Genomic DNA, 18,951 nt, shown 5'->3' with positions numbered 1-18,951 from the left:
CCAAGGGAAAGACGGAGTCAATACAGCTTGGCTTCAGGTGCGCCGCAGGAGTTGCCGGTGTTGACTACAACGTCAAACCGCCTTAGGGACTCCGGCTCCGGATTTTCTGTCGGGGTTTACTCCCTTAGCCTTTCCCCTGAAGAGGTATGCCGCAAGGCAGCGGAGGTTTTTTGGAGTCAGAGTTTTCCTTCTCTGATGTGCCCTGACTGGAAGATCGAACCAGCGACACTTAGCTCGCAGGCCGACGCTCAATCCACTGAGCTAAACCAGCCAGGGCAGATCCAAAGAAGGTGATGTTATGTATATGGTGGGACTGGAAGGGGGTCTTCTATTTTGAGCTCCTTCTGGAAAACCAAAAGATTAATTCCAACAGGTACTGCTCCCAACTAGATAAACTGAAAGGAGCACTTGATGAGAAGCATCTGGAATTCATCGGCAGCCGTCCGTCTCGAGAGATGATGGTGTAGCTTCTTAAGAGTCTATCTGCACCGCCGAGAATGGCTGTGCAGTCCGACTCGGGAGTGACACGGTATCTGTCTCCTCCCGTGTTGAATCGACATCTTGCGATGACGCTGGAGTGTCCTCTCCAGTGAAGCTGAAGCTACAGAGCCTGGGCAGGGTGATATGGAGGGTCTGCTGTTGCCCATGCAGCAGACCCCCCCTCTCTTCGCAGCTGAAGGGTCCAAGGGAAAGACGGAGTCAATACAGCTTGGCTTCAGGTGCGCCGCAGGAGTTGCCGGTGTTGACTACAACGTCAAACCGCCTTAGGGACTCCAGCTCCGGATTTTCTGTCGGGGTTTACTCCCTTAGCCTTTCCCCTGAAGAGGTATGCCGCAAGGCAGCGGAGGGTTTTTGGAGTCAGTGTTTTCCTTCTCTGATGTGCCCTGACTGGAAGATCGAACCAGCAACACTTAGCTCGCAGGCCGACGCTCAATCCACTGAGCCAAACCAGCCAGGTGAATTAGTCAACAGAAAATGCATAATCTTCCATCAGGATAACGCAAGACCTCATGTGTTTTGATGACCAGAAAGAATCTGTTATAGCTTGGCTGGGAAGTTCTGATTCCTCTGCCATAGTCACCAGACATTTCACCTTTGGATATCCATTTATTTCAATATTTACAAAATTCTCTTTATGGAAAAAATTTCAATCCCCTGGGAGACTTCAAAAGGCACATGGAACAGTTCTTTACTGAAAAGATAAAAAGTTTTGGGAAGAGGGAATTATGAAGTTGCCTGAAAGATGGCAGAAGGTAGTGGAACAAAATGGTGAATGTGTTGTTCAATAAAGTTATTGGTGAAAATGACAAGTGTGTCTTTTATTTTTACTTAAAAACCAAATGAACTTTTGGCCAACTCAACAGAAACTTGAAAGAGATAGTTTCAACACAGTATGGTAAATGTCATGATATGTGCAAAAGGTCACACATGAAAATAGAGGAAGAGTATATTAGTTAGAATATACATTAAACAGCTACAACAAATAGACACCAAAATATAGTGGTTCAAAGAATGCAATTTTTTCTCTCTTGTATAACAGTTCGGAAGTACACGAGTGCAAGGCAGGTAGGTGGGTCAGCTCAATGACTTTGTCCAGGCACCGCAGGTTCCTTTCATTTTATTGTTCCATCATATCCTAAAGCAGAGGCTGGAAAACTTTCTGTAAAGGGTCATACATAAATATTTTAGGCTTACAAGTTGTTTTAGTGGGAAAACTGACAGACAAAATATAAATGAAAAAGTATGATGTGTTTCAATAAACCTTTACAAAAACAGGTGGTAGTTTAGTTTATGTCAAGAAGACATATTTTGCCAACCTTGGGATTTGCCTTCATCTGCATGGTTGAAGCAGCCACACTCACCACACAACTCTCTTTCAATCTGGTCACAGGAAGAGAGAGTGGAGGGTAAGATTCTTTATTCACTCACTTTCCATTGGCTAAAACTTGGTCATCTGCTCACACTTATCTACAGTGGAGACTGGTGATGATTTGGACACTGACATTTGCATTGTTAATTTAGTCTCTGGTCTTGGATGTAGGTTATGCCTCTAGGTGCCTTTTGCATCTGGTTTCTCTTTGTATTGGGCCATCATGATTGTTTCCTATGTAGTATGAAGGCAGGTGTTGAATCTTTGAATATAGCTAATCATTCTAGTGTTAGAAAACTTGTAGTATATACCTCAGTCTTGTATTACCTATTGGATTTTAAAGCATTAATCTGATTTATTACTTTAGACAGGCCTTCCCTTTTGGACCACTGATTATATTATCTAAATATATACATTATTGAATAAAGTGACAGTGTACAGCTATTAATAAATTTGACAAGTTTAAACCACTAATATATATCAAGTAAAAGCCATAAAAATTAAGATTTCTTATTTCTTGTCTAGGAGAAAAAAACAAGAATTGGAGTTATTTCTATTTCTGTATGATTTTATAATTCCTAGTGGCCTATTTCTGGCAGTATTAAATTTATTTTAAATAGAGTACTAAAATTCTTTATTAGTCAGAAAATAAAAGCATTTTAATGCTAAGAGCAAAGTTTTATATTTGATTATTAGGAAATTACTTTTTATCTCTAGGTAAGCCATTTAATTTTCATGTCTTTTAGTTAATCTACATGTAAAAATTAATATGATAATAATTACCTCACAAAGACTTGAAAGGTCTTAATGAATGCTTGTCTTTTGCTTTGTGAACATGATGAAAGATTTTAATTTGTACAGAGTATATTTTCTTCCAATATTTTTTTTGGTTCTTTAGAAATTACTTAGTGCATCTATTAACAATATTTTTACTCTAATAATTATAAATTACTTTCCTAATTAAACATTTTGATATTTATTTTTTTAAATAGAGGTTTGCACATGACTTCATTTGTAGGGTCTGTCATATATTTCTCATGTATATAAGTAAAAATACTATGTAGGTTTTATTGTTAATTGATATATTTTTTATTCACTACCTCTTAGAGCTTTTTCTTATTTTGACTTCTTTCAGTATAAAGGACTCTTCTCAGTGGTGTCCATAGACTATCCTATATCTGTTTTCCTTTGCCTTTTTAAAAACTGCAATAGCTACTATTGAGTTCTAGTTCATTGAACTCTTGATTGAGGATGTGGCTCTCTGGTTTTCTTTTTAAAATTATTATTCTTACCTCTTTCTGTGGCCAGTTTGCTGATAATCCTCTCAGAGAATTCATGTTGGTGGTTTCAAAAAGATCTGGAGTAAACATGTCTAAAAAGAAACAAATTTTCTGTGGCTTTTAGTTACCCTTTTTCTCTGTAAATCATTTCTCTGTATTTCCTCATTAAATCAACATTTTGTGAGTTTTAAGCAGATAGGACTTTGTTATTCCCCTGGCTATATCTAACTGCAAGAGAGTGTAGTTTAGTCCTATGCCCAGCTGTAATTCAGTTCTGTGGAATGAGAGAGCAGCGGTTGGGAGAGAGCTATTAATTGCTTCCAGATCATTGTTGTGCTTTCCTGTTTCTTGCTGGTCATTGTAGAGGAGGAGGCTGGGGCTTCCTGGCTCAGTTATCCTGTATCTACTTCACCAGTCAGTCTAATGAGTGTCCTAGGATTCTTCCGTTTTCTGTATCCCTTTCCTTTAATCCTGGATCCTCCCTGGATTACCTCACCTCTATGGAAGTAGTCTTGTGTGTGTTTTCACCCTGTTTTGTTCCTAATCTAGTCTCATTTTCTTTCAGTATTTTCTTGTTTTCTCAGAATTCCTGGGACTTTAAAAATATATACACATATAACTATATGTATTATGTTTGTTTATAGTTCCATATTATGTAAATTCTATATTGTTAAATAATATATAGAAATTATATATATTTAATAATACATAATTTATATGATTTAAAATCTTTTAAAATATTTAAACTTTAAAATTTTAGTCTACTGTTTCCATCCAAATCCTCCAGCATGATTTTATTGCTTTTATGAGTGAGAGAGTACCTTGCATATTCTTTCTTTGATTTATCTGTTACAATGACTCATTAACCAGAAATAAAAACAGGAAAGTTTCTGTTTTTATTTTCCTAATTTATTGCCATTATTATAGTGATAAACAATAAGTACTTATATTGTCCTTTATATTTATAAAGAACTTTGAGATACACAAGGTCTATCTGGAAAAAGTCCAACCATTATTAATATAACGAGAATGGTTTACACAACATCAATATAAGCTGGCAGCCAAGGAGGGTGGACTGGAATGCGCATGTGTGAACAATGATGACTTCACTGTACTTGTCGGTGTGTTGGGGGGTAGATGCCATTGAGTGAGCATGTGTACTGTGTGGCTGTCGCATTCAAAATGAGTGAGCAAGTAGAGCAATGAATCTGCATCAGATTTTCATTAAGCTTGAACATTTCTCTGTGGAAACTAGTCAGATGATTTATAAGGTCACAGCTATGGGCAACTAACTGCTGATTGGCAGCTTCATCATGACAACACACCCGCTCATGCATCACATCTTGTACAGAGTTTTTTGATGAAAGATCAAATCACCCAGGTTACTCAGTCCCCTGAACCCCAGATTTGGTGCCCTGTGACTTCCGGCTTTCCCCAAACTCAAATCACCTTTGAAAGGGAAGAGATTTCAGACCATCATTGAGATTCAGGAAAATATGACAGGGTGGCAGATGGCAATTGGGAGACCTGTGTAAGATCCCAATGTGCCTATTTTGAAGGGGACCGAGGCATCATTGTCCTATGTACAATGTTATTTGTATCTTGTATCTTTAAAATGTCTCTATTAGGCATACTAAATGGCTGGATACTTTCTGGACAGACCTTGTATATTCTCAATTATTTCTTGCTATCGCCATGTGAAATAGGTTTGTATTCTTTTTATCTTATTTTTAGTTGAAGGAAACAAAACTTATTTGTGATGACAAAGCTGGTAAGTAAAGTAGTCAGGATTCTAATTCAGGTTTTTTGACTCCACATTTAGCACTTTACTCACTATGTTTACTTAAATCTTTACTTAAATATATATGAGGTTTAGAAATTTCAATGGTTCAGGTCACATATTTCTTATTTGCAAAGTAAAGGGCTAGGCTAGATTATTTTAAGGTCTCATTTAGCTCTAAAATCTATTTCTAGGGAGTGTGGCTACTCGTGCCTATAGATGTAAAGAGTAATTGACAGGGATAAGAGAAAGAATGAAAATGGAGGGAGATAGAGAAATAAAGCACGGAAGTGTAAAACAGGCTGGGTTTGGTAGTATGATATTAACAGTTGACTTTATTGCTCATTACTGGAATCCATGCCATTGGAACATGCTGCCTTAGTTTCTTTTAGTTTTACTACCTTGGTCCATGTCACCAGATGAAAAAAAAAAACCTTGGAAAAATATACTGTAGGGATTTTTAATTAATTTTTATTATTGTCATGTGAATTCTGTTGTGCCATTTGTTCTTTAAGAAAAACTGACAGGTTTTTCTTTTCTCTTTACAACTGTGTTCTTAAAGGGATTTTACAGAAAAAAACAGTTTAATTTAGTTGAATGTTTTAATTTGTGCTAATGGTCTTTCTCTTACTGAGACTGCTTTGAATTTAAAGATACAAAGAAATGATGTATTCCCTGAAGAACATCATGATGGTAGTGGTGGAATCTATGATTAACAAGTTTGAAGAAGATGAGATGCGAAGTCAGGAGAAGCAGAAAAAAATGCTAAAGGAGAAAAGCAGTAGTTACTGCACAGACAATTGCTCTGATAGTGATTCATCATTCAATCAGGTATATTATTTAGTTTTGTGTTTATGTCTTGAAATAGTGTTTAATAAACACTAGCTTTAAAACATTCTTTATTAGCCAGATTATTTTTCTGCTTTCTAGTGTTACGATTTAACCTAATATTGAAGATTTGGTCCATGAAATAACTTCTAGAATTGTATATTCAGTGAGTGATTACATTATATCTGAGGCATGGAGAAAGGCTGAGGAAAAGTACGGGAAAGTGAGGAACAAAAGTTCAAGCAGCATTGTAGTCATGTCTAGGGTGCTATTAGTGCTTCTTTTCTATGTCGTTTTATCTTTCAGTATTATTCATCTCACATTTCTGGGTACAAAACATTTTGGCTTTACGTCTTCTGAGTCTTATAATGTTCTACACATTGCAATGGCTCAGCAAATAATAATAGTTTTCAGTTGCATAAAGTACACTGTTCTACTGGGACATTCACTCTTATTTAAATGCCTTGGGAAACAAAAATTTGATGTTTGCTGCCAAATCAAAATGGATCATTCTCTTCTCTTGTTCAGAAGGCATTTTTTTTTTTTTTTTTGCTTAGAATTATATTTGAAAATCATTTACAGCAGTATTACTAAAAGTGTACCTAATAAATGACTTGTCTGTCAATTGTTTTATAGAGTTACAAATTTTGTCAAGGAAAACTACAATTCATTTTAGACCAGTTGGATCCAGGGCAACCTAAAGAGGTAAGTTTAAAGGATAGCTGTCAAGTTCAAGTGTGTGTGTGTGTGTGTGTGTGTGTGTGTGTGATGATTATAATCAGAAGCAACTGGGCTGTTCCTCTTGAAGATAGTCTTTATTATTATGTCAGTGCTAGAATGATAGGCCTCCTAGACTTCCAAGTCTTGAAATGAAAGGCCAAGTAAGGGAGGTTCTTCCTTAGAGAATAGTCATGATTTGTATGATGAAATTTTTATTTCTAGTTTCAGTTTTGTAGGGATGAAGTTATCAGCAGTTTTTCCCCAAACTCTGTTCCTTAACTGTTGCTTTGTATATGATATTTTAGTGATTTCTTTGAAGAAAAAAAATCATTTAATGCTCTTTCTACTTCTGGAAAATGTGAGTAACTTTGAGAAATATTCATTTATTAGAAAAATGATTTTAAAGAAGCAATTCTGTTGAATTGTATCTATTCATATTTTAAAGGTTTATATAAATTAATGTTTAGGAAGTATTCATTTGAAGGTTAGGATGAATTAGAATATATGATAGGATTTTGAAGTATCTAAGACTCCTGTCTGTATCTTGCCATTTGATCTCCATGAATGAACAGTTATGATTTACTCCCAATGATTTTCTAAAAAATTAAAGAAGAATAATTTTTTCCTCTTAGAATTTTACATTCTGATTTGTTCTTTTAGTTTTATAGTAAGCACTATGTTTCAAAAGACATTGAAATAGGATTTGCATTTTTATATGTCTTTAGCTTAAGTGATTATTTGTAGATCTATACTTGTTCAGAAACCGTATTCTACTTTTGCAAGTAGGAAATTCTTAATGGTATTTTGTCCTAAAAATTAACAGAAAAAGAAAAATGTTTTTAAAAATTCTTCATACTTCCCTTAAACCCTATCACAAATAAAATTGTATTGAGGAGTTATTTCATACGAATACATAGACATTTTAAAAATACATTTGTGTTCTGTCTTTTTTACCTGATATTTGAAACTCTGATTCAAAGCGTCTGGTTTCCTGAGGTCTCAACTCTTATCTCTCACTCCTCACCTTTTTTTTTTTTTTTAAACTCTCTAGGCCTTCATTTGGGAAAAACGAGGCTTTGAGGAGCAGGTTGGAATCGGTGTGTTACTACTTATTAGTTAGAGAGCGAGTGGGGGAGAAACTCTGTGACATTCGTAATTGGAATAGAGCTATTCTCAACCGCTGTCCCTTGGGTCACACTTTTTTGAGTGAATTCTGATTGGATTTTGAGAAAAATGATTAAGAAGTAAGCTTTCTGTGAAAATACAGAAATTCAATTTTGCATCATGCTGCTGAATGACTTTTTTCTACCTCAGTGGTTAGAAGGTCAGGAAATCTGGTGTAGCAGCAAAAACAAGTCTAGATTGTTTTTGGGAGAATTGTTCATATACCCTGGAATGGATTAAAGCCCGCAAACTGTAGGAACACTTCCTCCAGTGGCGATGACCTGTGGGACAGGCCATGGGACAACTGTGTCCTGGTGATTCAGGTTCTGCCCCCACCTTCCTCCTCATCCACTTAGGAAAGTCTAGGTCATATGTCTTAATACATATAGTATTTTTATTTTCGCCTTACATAAAATAACCTATTTTTTCCTCTGTTTAAAAGCAGCTTTAAAAATGATTTCTTTTAACAGATCTAGTAGTATAGAAATGTGCACTTGAAGCCTATATGATCCTATTAACCAATATCGCCCTAATATACTTAATAAAAAAAAAAGAATTGTTTTATAAAGTATCATCTGTTTCTTTTCAATTGCCTCTTTAAACCAATTATCCAGACTCTGCCTTTCAATGTTTGTTAAAATTTGGAGAATTGATCTTATTCTATCTAGCAGCTGAATATTAATAAAAATCTTTTTAAAAATTACAGGTGAGATATGAAGCCTTGCATATGCTATGTTCGGCTCCACCATCGGATGTACTGAACTGTGAAAACTGGACCACTCTCTGTGAAAAACTGACCATGTCTCTTTCAGATCCTGATCCCATGTTCAGTGTAAGGAAATGCTTCTAGAAATATTAAATATAGTCTGTTTTCCCTACCAGAAGCAAATGGAATATGATAATTTTTTTAAACAGCAGCTCAAATGTTGATGGAATTTCAGTTCTAGCTTTTGAATTGTGAAAAATTTTTAAAGGAATTAACTTGCTATTTCATGATTAGATTCAAAGTATTGTATGGCCAGTATCACACTTCACTGACAGATTATAGTAGACTGTGTTACTCTGTGCATTTTGTTTTATCTTGTAAAGGGATATCCAAGTATGTGCCATCTTTTGAATTAAGAAAACTATTTAAAAAACTTTTAAAGTGTTTTTGAAAGAATTCATGATGTATGAAAATTTGAACTAAAATGATTAATTAGAATTTATTCCAAAGGGTTGTAAGAATTATAGTTATGCATTTAAGTGTTTATTTAGAGATTTCTTAACTGCTTAAAAAGAGCAGTTTGTAAAGTGTAAAGCTAAGAGTTAGAAGATAATTGAAGTGAATGATAGTGCAAATACAGAAAATTCCCTAAATCATGAAATTATGAAGTCTGTAGAGATAAGTGGTTGTAAAAAGTGATTTTTATATAAGTTCTCAGGAATACTTAGTGTATGATTAAAAGTAAGATGGTATTAAAAAGTGCAGTAATTCTTTGCTAATATCTATGATATGAATTTTAAAAAATCTTGACTGTATCCTGGCATCACATTTAAATACAAATTAGGTCTTTTTAGAGAGTCTTTTTCTTCATAATTGATAGGTCAGTGAAGAAAAATTTTGCTTTAAAATTGATACAGTGTTTTTACAGAAGTTTTGAGGCATTATTACAGAGTTAAATATTTTTTAACTGTTGAATAAATATGTGTTGAATACCTACAGTGTGCATCATTCTAGTTTAGATGCTGAGAGCTCACTGGTAGCAAGACAGAAGTCTGCCTTCATAGAGTTTACTTTCTAATAGAGAAGATAGTAAACAAGCAGTTTAAAAAAATGTCAATACATTTGTGTGTTTAAAATCACTCTTCCATCAATGAAGATATATTAGTAAACAGAAATAGTTTGTAAACAAGTGGCTTGTTATTTTTATAAGAGGTGAAAAAGTTGTTTAATTGGTACCTAATACCCGGATGCAGTTCAAGCTTACTAACACCAGAGGGTAATGTAGACTTCTGTAAAACTAAAAAACTACAAAATAACTAAATGATCCAAGAACTTGAAGGGATAAAAACATATTTTAGGTCCACCTTTGACATTTCAAAGCTCTCTTAACAGCAAATACAGTTGTAAATTTCTCTGTATTTTTCATTTACTTAACAGTGGCAGAATAGTGGTCAGATAGATTTCCTTTAATTATTTAAAAAATTATATGACTTTATAAACATAGTAAAGATCTTAATGGGTTGGTATAAGTGGCTTTATTTAGCCACTTTAGATTATTATGCAGCAAGAATCAGTGTCAATAATTAAGTTTAAAAAATTGGAAGAAGTTGTTAAAGAGGGGAAATGGTTAAATAGAACCAGTCATTTTGGAGTAGAAAACAAGGCATGGTATTTTTTTCATTTCAAATTTATGCTTGATCCAAATTCTTTTTGAGTTCAATTCTGTTTCTTCCTTTCCTTCTCTAAAGGACTCTTGAAGTGTAACTGATTGAAGCCTATAGCATTTGAAAAGTGTGACAGATACTGATCAATTGCTGCAAATAAAAAAATAGACTTCCTAAATAATTAAATATTCTGTGTTCAGCAGAAGTTATTAGAAAGTATTTTAGTCATTCGTTTAACTGTTTTTTGTAAGCGTTTTATTCTAATATTTGATATAGGTAAGGTTATTAGTTAATTTTTACCCAGAGTAGAACATTCAAAGCAATTTTATGTTTTTATTTAGTGGAAAGTTGAATTTCACCATTAGGATTAATCTCATCTCAATATTAAAGTTGGTATTTTTAAAATGATAGTAATAGCTATCATTTTCAAGTACATACTAGTGCCAAGTACTATTCTAACTATATCTGTTTTCTCATTTAATTCATTTAACTAGTGATAGTTTCTAATTTAAGTTTTAATAAAGTTCTGAAAATATATTATTACATAATGCTTTTTCTCGGGATTAGGCAGGATTATTAGAGTCCTACATATCTAATTACTGAGACTACCTATGCAAGCAATTAAATAAAAGGCCACAAATACTGGACTCAGAAAGGAGTGCTATTTTTGTCTTATGTCTAACAATCCTACTCAGTTTCCTTGGCACCGTTACATTGTACCCTTCTCTGTCAAACTTCACTACACACCCATGTCTGTATCTGTTACCAGATTTTACAATGTACTGCTGTCTTAGATTTACTACTAGGTTCAGTCAGTTTTACTTTTTGCTGACCAACACAAGAATGTGCCTTTTCAGTAGGTACGTTTCTACCCAAGATGATGATGATGATGTTGATTAAATTTAAGGGGGTGACATTGGTCAATAGGATCATATAGGTTTCAAGTGTATGTGTCTATGGTACATGATCTGTGTATTGCATTGTCTGCCCACCACCCACAGTCAAACCATGTATTTGGCTCCCTTTACCCCTCCCACTCTCCCACCCCTTTCCCTCACTACTGTTTTTATGTGTGTGTGAGTTTCTGTTTTATATCCCACATAGGAGTGAAATCATATGGTTCTTAGCTTTTTCTGATTGACTTATTTTACTTAGCATAATGTTCTCAAGGTCCATCTCTGTTATTGCAAATGGCAGTATTTCATTTTTCTGTGGCTGAGTAGTGTTCCACTGCATATATGCACCACATCTTCTTTATCCAGTCATCTGTTGACAGACAGTTTGGTCATTTCCCTGTCTTGGCCACTGTGAATAATGCTGCAGTGAACATAGGGGTGCATATATCTTTGTGAAGAAATGTTTTTAACTTTTTTGGGTAGATACCCAGAAGAAGGATTGCTAGGTCATATGGTAACTCTATTTTTCTTTTTTTAAGATTTTACTTATTTATTTTTAGAGAGAGGGGAAGGGAGTAAGAGAAAGGGAGAGAAACGTCAATGTGTGGTTGCCTCACTCATACCCCCAACTGGGGACCTGGCCCACAACACAGGCATGTGCCCTGACTGGGCATTGAACCAGCGACCCTTTGGTTCGCAGGCCAGCACTCAGTCCACTGACCCACACCAGCCAGGGCTGGTAACTATATATTTAATTTTTTGAGGAATGCCACACTGTTTTCTCTAGTGGCTGTACCATTTTACATCCTCATCCACGTGAATGAGAGTTTCTTTTTCTCTGCAACCTCTCCAACACTTGTTATTATCTGTCTTGTTAATAATGGCCATTCTAATAGGTGTGAGGTGGTATTTCATTGTAGTATGATTTGTATTTCTCTAATAGCTAGTGAAGTTGAATATCTTTCAATATATCTGTTGGCCATTTGTATGTTTTCTTGGGAGAAATGTCTGTTCATGTCTCCTGCACATTATTTAATTGGATTGTTTGTTTGACGTTGAGTTGTATGAGTTCTTTATGTATTTTGGATATTAACTCCTTGTTGGAACTGTTGTTTGCAAATGCCATCTCCCATTAATTTTATTGCCTTTTTGTTTTGTTGTGGTTTCTTTTGCTGTGCAGAATATTTTTTAGTCCCATTTATTTATTTTTGTCTTTATTTCCCTTGCCTTTGGTGTTAAATTTATAAAATGTTCTCTATAAGCAAAGTCCACAAGTTTAGCATCTATATTTTCTTCAATGTAATTTATTGTTTCACAGAGAAGGAAAACTCTGACTCCAAAAAACCTCCGCTGCCTTGCGGCATACCTCTTCAGGGGAAAGGCTAAGGGAGTAAACCCCGACAGAAAATCCGGAGCTGGAGTCCCTAAGGCAGTTTGACGTTATAGTCAACACCGGCAACTTCTGCGGCGCACCTGAAGCCAAGCTGCATTGACTCCGTCTTTCCCTTGGACCCTTCAGCTGCGAAGAGAGGGGGGGTCTGCTGCATGGGCAACAGCAGACCCTCCATATCACCCTGCCCAGGCTCTGTAGCTTCAGCTTCACTGGAGAGGACACTCCAGCGTCATCGCAAGATGTCGATTCAACACGAGAGGAGACAGATACCATGTCACTCCCGAGTCGAACTGCACAGCCATTCTCGGCAGTGCAGATAGACTCTTAAGAAGCTACACCATCGTCTCTCGAGACGGACGGCTGCCGACGACGACGACGACGACGACGAATTTATTGTTTCAGATTTTATATTTAGGTCTTTGATCCATTTTCATTTAATTTTTTTACATAGGGACAAACTAGTCTATTTTAATTATTTTGCATGTGGCTTTCTAATTTTATTGAAGAAGCTTTCTTTTTTCCATTATGTCTTTTTAGCTCCTTTCTCAAAAATTATATGCCCATGTACATACTACACAAGTTTCTGAATGATTTATTTTCTAAATTTTTAGTATGTGAACAATATTTCATCTCTATTCTATTTTTGTAAGAATTTTTGATGCAAATCTTTTGTTTTATTTCCATAGGACCGGATTTTAAAATTCTATGCACAGACATTTACCCTTTCACCATTACATCTGACCAAGGAAATTTATACAAGCTTAGGTATGTTTGTTAATTCTTAAAAATTTTTTTCTTTTATTTGTATTTAAGAAAAATGGCTCAGAAATAACTTTTTTTTTTTCCCCAGAAAGTAGTATAATTGAATGATATACTAGTCATATTTTCCTTTTACTTTCAGCTAAATATTTGGAGTTATACTTTCTTTCTAGAGAAAATCATATTCCTACTGTTTCAACTGGCATAGATTTAAGTAATCCTAATGTGATCCGCTTACTTAAACAGGTACTCGTTTGCTATAATATGCTTTTATTTTTATTCAAATAGTTATATATTTAAGAATTCTAATCTTTTGAGAACTGTCACACACTGTTTTATAGGTTCGTCTTCTAAATGAATACCAGAAGGAGGCTCCATCTTTCTGGATTCGTCACCCTGAGAAGTAAGTGCCTTAGTTTATTCCAACATAAAATATAGGAGTATTACTGTCCCACATACATTTTAAAGAGGAAGAGTAGAGAGTGTCTTAATTAATTTATGTACTTAAGAAGGGATTAATAAAGCTTTATTGTTTAGCTTTTTATGTTTTGTACTTAGTTTTTTGAATTGCTCTATGCAGGTGTCATTTTCTATCATTTATTTATCACCATAAAGTAAAAAAAGGATGTTGTAACTTCTGGTTCTTTCATTATTGGTCTCCACTACTTTGGATAAGTTCCTTATGTGTTCTTTAAACTTTCTCCTTTTAGCTCTACAATTTTAATAACACTCTAAGAGTGACTGTGACTCTAAAAAGGAAAGTTAAATTTGAAGAGTCTACGTTGAAATAGAAAGAATATAATTTTATAAAGCAGCAGACCCATTTACTGAAATATAAAAAAGTAGTTTCTACAGGCTACTTAATACTATCATTTCATAAATATAAAATGTATCCCCAGTTATATATAATATATGTCTATATATTTATGTGTGTGTATATTTACCATTTGTTTTTTCTTTCCCAAACTTTAAGGTATATGGAAGAAATTGTGGAGAGTACTTTGTCCTTATTATCAGTTAAACATGATCAAAGTCATCTTGTCTCACAAAAGATGTTGCATCCCATCTACTTTCTTGTATTGGTTGATACCAAAGCAGTGTGGTTCAAAAAGTGGATGGTAAGAAAAAAATAAACTAAAGTTTTCTACTTTTCAGTGTATATCTATATTTGAAAGGATAGCTGATGTTTGAGTGTTTGCTATGTACTGAGTTATAATTGCTTTTATATGTATTAACTAATTTAATTTTTATAACAACGAATTAGATAGGTGGTATTATTATTCCATTTAACAGATGCAACAATGGAGGCATAGAGAAGTTAAATTACTGATTGTTTATCTAGTAAGCCACAGAACCAGAATAGAGTTTTAAATGGTAATTCATTTGAACCTATTAAGCTGAATGACCTGTAGCAAACTAGTCATCTTTAGTTTAAAAACTTCCAATATTTAAAGCAGGTATGGTAGAACATAAGGGTCCAATGCTCATTTTTCTTTAGCTTATGTGATCTGTCTGAAAATATTCCTTGGTTTACCTCTTCCTGAACCTGCAGTTTGGAAGATGTGTTTAATGCCTAAATGCTAGTGATTTCCTATGGAGCTCACCACTGTCCTTGAACTGAAATTAGTATTAAGAGTAAAGAGATCTTTACACTGTTTCCTCCCTCATCTGCTGTTGAATAGAGTGGCCTGTGTCTGGCAGTAGTAGCAACAGTGTTGGCTTATGTTCTCATATCTTTGTCCCTTTCTACCTGTCTACTGAGCATTATGTATTTGTGGGGAGCAAAAGGGCTGGGCCCATGACTTGCCATGCAAAGCAGCAACATATTCATTTGTTGCTTAGTGCAATTTATACATTATCTAGCTCATGGCCTTTTTTTTTTTTTTTTTGGTTTGTGTTATCTAAACTGTATAATAATGCCCAATTAACCAAAGCACAATTCTGTCCACTGCTTAGCCCTTACTTACACTCTCTAGTATGTGTTGATATATGTTTGCTCAATTTAATTAACCTGAACATTTTGTTTCTTACATGAGTATGGCCTTTTCCTTAATTTTTTGATGATCAAATTACAACATTATTGTAGAAAATCTGCAAAATATGTAAAAGCACAAATAAAATTAAATTTCTGTAAGTCTACAACACAAGGATAACTATTAAGATTTTAATATATTATAGTTATTAATTATATATATTTTTAAATTTATGTGTTTAGGTTTCTTTTTTTAACAAAAATCATGTTCTACTAACTGTTTATACTTTTCACTTAACATTTTTATTGTCAGTACTTGATTCTTAAGAGAATAAGGAAGGTCACAGGAACTAGCCAATGGAAAATTACAAAAAAATCAGCTCTCCAAGTGTGCTTTAGTATTGATGAAAATTCATCAATTCTCCTCTACCTTCTAAGGTAGTGGTTGGAAAACTTTTTATATAAAGGGCCAGATAGTAAATATTTTTAGCTCTGTGGGCTGTACTGTCTCTGTTGCAACTACTTAACTCTCTGTTGTGGCCCTAAGCATCCATAGATAATATATAAATGAATGGATGTGACTGTGTTCCAATAAAACTTTGTTTACCAAGTCAATGACAGTTGAATTTGGCCTGAGAGCTAGAGCTTGGATACTGCAGTCTGAGGGATGCACTATGAAGTTTTTTTTCAGAACATGGTCAATAGTTTAGTTGTAGGTCAACATATTTCTCTTATAAACCTGAAAATGAATAATGGTTTTGAAAGCATTTTAAGCCTTGAGGGTTAAAACACACAGGGTTTTATTAGCCCTCAATCAACTAAAACCCCATTTAATTAAACTCTGGTCTCCAGAATTCTGGTAGTTTTTATTGAATAGTATTCTGTTTACTAATTTTTATTCTCAAGTAAAGGAAGGAACTACATTGAACACCAGTGATATCTAATATAAAAGTGTATAATATATATGAAATAATATAAAGTAATATTTACATGTACAATGCATAAGAAGCATGTTTTAATCACATCTATATTTAGGTCTAAGGAGAGAATTAAAGATTTTCGGATCTTTGAATCCTTTAAAAATATGATTGGCAGGACATGATTATGATACTGTCACTTCAGAGCATTTCAACATTGGCAAGTTTTGGCATATGTATCCTCTGCAGTGTGAGGGTTGTGATTTCCAACCCATACCCACTTTTGTATTTATATTTAGGCTCTCTTATACACTGGTGTTAGGTTTTTTTGATGGTGGTTTTAAAATAGCTTGGTATGGAGACTGGTCACAATTGAGAGATAGAATGTTTTTCTACTGGTCAGTCAGTAAATCCACAGTTTTTTTGATATAATTTGGATTCTTAGAATTGCTGTCCCCATAATCTATTATACATAGAAAAACCTGTTTGGCATTGATTACAATGATTTAAAATAAGTTATTGTGTAATTTATGATAATATTGGAAATGCAGGTAAAACAGATTTTTCATAGAATAGCTTGAATATTAAATTAAATACCTTTTTTCTCTCCTAATTTTAGCATGGGTATTATAGCAGAACTGTCGTACTAAGACTTCTTGAAAAAAAATATAAATCTCTGGTAAGTCTATATTTCTATTCTTATGTTGAGACATAATATCACAAAAAGATATATGATGTAATAACTTGAATGTGCAAAGTTGAGTGATAATTATTGGATAATGAAGGAGTCCCCGTTTTATGTGAGTTTCAAACTACCATTCTCTGAAACATAAAAGGATAAAAGTGGAGACTTAAAGTATAGTCAAGGCAGCAATTAAGATATATATAACTGCATAGTAATTTTGCCTGTTAACAGGTTAGTTTGAGATATAAACCATATTTTTGAGTAGTATTGTGTAATTTAATTCATATCAGTTATTTGTAAGGGGGTGAGTTCTATAAAATATACCCATACTATTGACTTGAAGTTGAATGAGAAAACTCAGAATGAGATATGCTTTTGCATTTCCAAAAATTGATTCAAGTTAAACCAAATAGAAATCAATACTGTAAAATATAGTAGCATGATTTTTTATATTTATTGCTGTTAGTAGTACAATATGGAAGGAAAGTTGAAAGAAATGAAAAAAACAATTCAAATAATTGTGACAAACATGAAAAATATGAAATGTATTAAAATATTGTTATATTAATATGACTTTGAGATGATAAAAATGGTTTTTGTAGTAGAATCTTGAGTTTAGAAGTCAGACGAAGGGAAAGATTCATGCAGTTGTGAATTTTTGAGTGAATGCAGTAGAGCATAAAATTAAAGGGAACAGTAATTATTTTGTGTTTGAGAATCAAAAGAATTGAGCTTCAGAAGTGAGAAGAGAGATATTGAAAAAAAGAAGTGGAATTTATTTGTAGAGGTAATAGGTAGTTAAAAATCTTTAGACAGACTGAATTGAAATAAAGTCTTTCACATCTCATTTCTCTCCCATTCCCATTTGAAGTGAAAATGTATTGTTGCCATATGACCATAGATCTTGTTAGAATAAAGAAAGGAGGAAAAGCAAAAGAACAATAATTATTTCTCCCCATGGTTTGGCATACAAATAACTCACTGGTGCTGTCATAGAGACCCCAATGGAAGTATTTTAAATATATTTTTTATAGGTTAACTCTTCAAATCTAATCCTTACTTGAAAAGTTAATTATGCCATTACCAATTTTTAGCCTACAAATAGTTATTTTATTATAAATAACTTTAATATTTTATCAACTTGGTCAAATACTTTATTTCATGTGCATAATGGGTCAAACTTGCATGAGATTTTAATTTAAACCTAATTTTTCTTAAAAAATTTTCCTAAATTTGTAAGCTATCAAAAGGTATATATATACATATATATATATATATACACACACACCCGCCCTGGCTGGTTTAGCTCAGTGGATTGAGCGTCGGCCTGCGAGCTAAGTGTCGCTGGTTCGATCTCCCAGTCAGGGTACATCAGAGAAGGAAAACTCTGACTCCAAAAAACCTCCGCTGCCTTGCGGCATACCTCTTCAGGGGAAAGGCTAAGGGAGTAAACCCCGACAGAAAATCCGGAGCCGGAGTCCCTAAGGCGGTTTGACGTTGTAGTCAACACCGGCAACTCCTGCGGCGCACCTGAACCCAAGCTGTATCGACCCCGTCTTTCCCTTGGACCCTTCAGCTGCGAAGAGAGGGGGGGTCTGCTGCATGGGCAACAGCAGACCCTCCATATTACCCTGCCCAGGCTCTGTAGCTTCAGCGTCATCACAAGATGTCGATTCAACACGGGAGGAGACAGATACCATGTCACTCCCAAGTCGGACTGCACAGCCATTCTCGGCGGTGCAGATAGACTCTTAAGAAGCTACACCATCGTCTCTCGAGACGGACGGCTGCCGACGACGACACACACACACACACACACACACACACATATATATATATATGAGGGGGGACCCCCCCAAACTGGAATTATCTTCTGGGGAGTGGGCCCCTTGCAGTACAGGCTTCCCTTACTAGGTGAGTGCTTTAGGGGCCCATCTGTATCCATGTACTGGCTGGTGGTATTGTGAGAGACAGAGTTCAGCTTCAGTGATTTTTTTTTTTTTTTAAGACTCTTTCAATGCGTTTGCACATTTCATGATGGGTGATTTATGACCGCACCTGCCCACACGGCGCTGAATATTCAGTAGTTTTTGATAAAAAATGGCATGACCCCCATGCCTCACTCTCCGTGTTCACCTGATCTCACTCTGGCCTTTTTTTATTTCCCCGGATGAAAGAAGTCCTCAAAGGGAAATATTCTGCTGGTATAGAGGAGGTGAACAAAAAATGGCAGCATCACTAAAAGACATTAAAATCGAGGAGTTCAAAAACTGTTTTGAGCAGTGGAAAAAAACCATCTTGATAGATGTATTACATC

The 18,951-nt window shown here is 34.7% G+C and overlaps 1 protein-coding gene across 1 annotated transcript in view; it reads left to right on the top strand.

The window, feature by feature from the left end:
- Positions 1-18,951, top strand: part of TBC1D32 (TBC1 domain family member 32) — a 168,495-nt gene that overhangs the window by 16,049 nt on the left and 133,495 nt on the right. The window contains exons 3-10 of the mRNA XM_090280627.1: positions 5,584-5,761; positions 6,395-6,463; positions 8,349-8,474; positions 12,988-13,066; positions 13,203-13,306; positions 13,402-13,463; positions 14,034-14,178; positions 16,569-16,628. Coding sequence (XP_090136753.1) covers positions 5,584-5,761; positions 6,395-6,463; positions 8,349-8,474; positions 12,988-13,066; positions 13,203-13,306; positions 13,402-13,463; positions 14,034-14,178; positions 16,569-16,628 — 823 coding nt within the window. The remainder of the gene's footprint in view (positions 1-5,583; positions 5,762-6,394; positions 6,464-8,348; positions 8,475-12,987; positions 13,067-13,202; positions 13,307-13,401; positions 13,464-14,033; positions 14,179-16,568; positions 16,629-18,951) is intronic.

The sequence above is a fragment of the Furipterus horrens genome, unplaced genomic scaffold, assembly GCF_987537825.1.
Source record: "Furipterus horrens unplaced genomic scaffold, mFurHor1.1.pri manual_scaffold_6, whole genome shotgun sequence".
NCBI classification, from domain to species: domain Eukaryota; kingdom Metazoa; phylum Chordata; class Mammalia; order Chiroptera; family Furipteridae; genus Furipterus; species Furipterus horrens.
The sequence above is the reverse complement of the archived record's forward strand: the minus strand, read 5'-3'. Positions and strand labels throughout refer to the sequence as shown.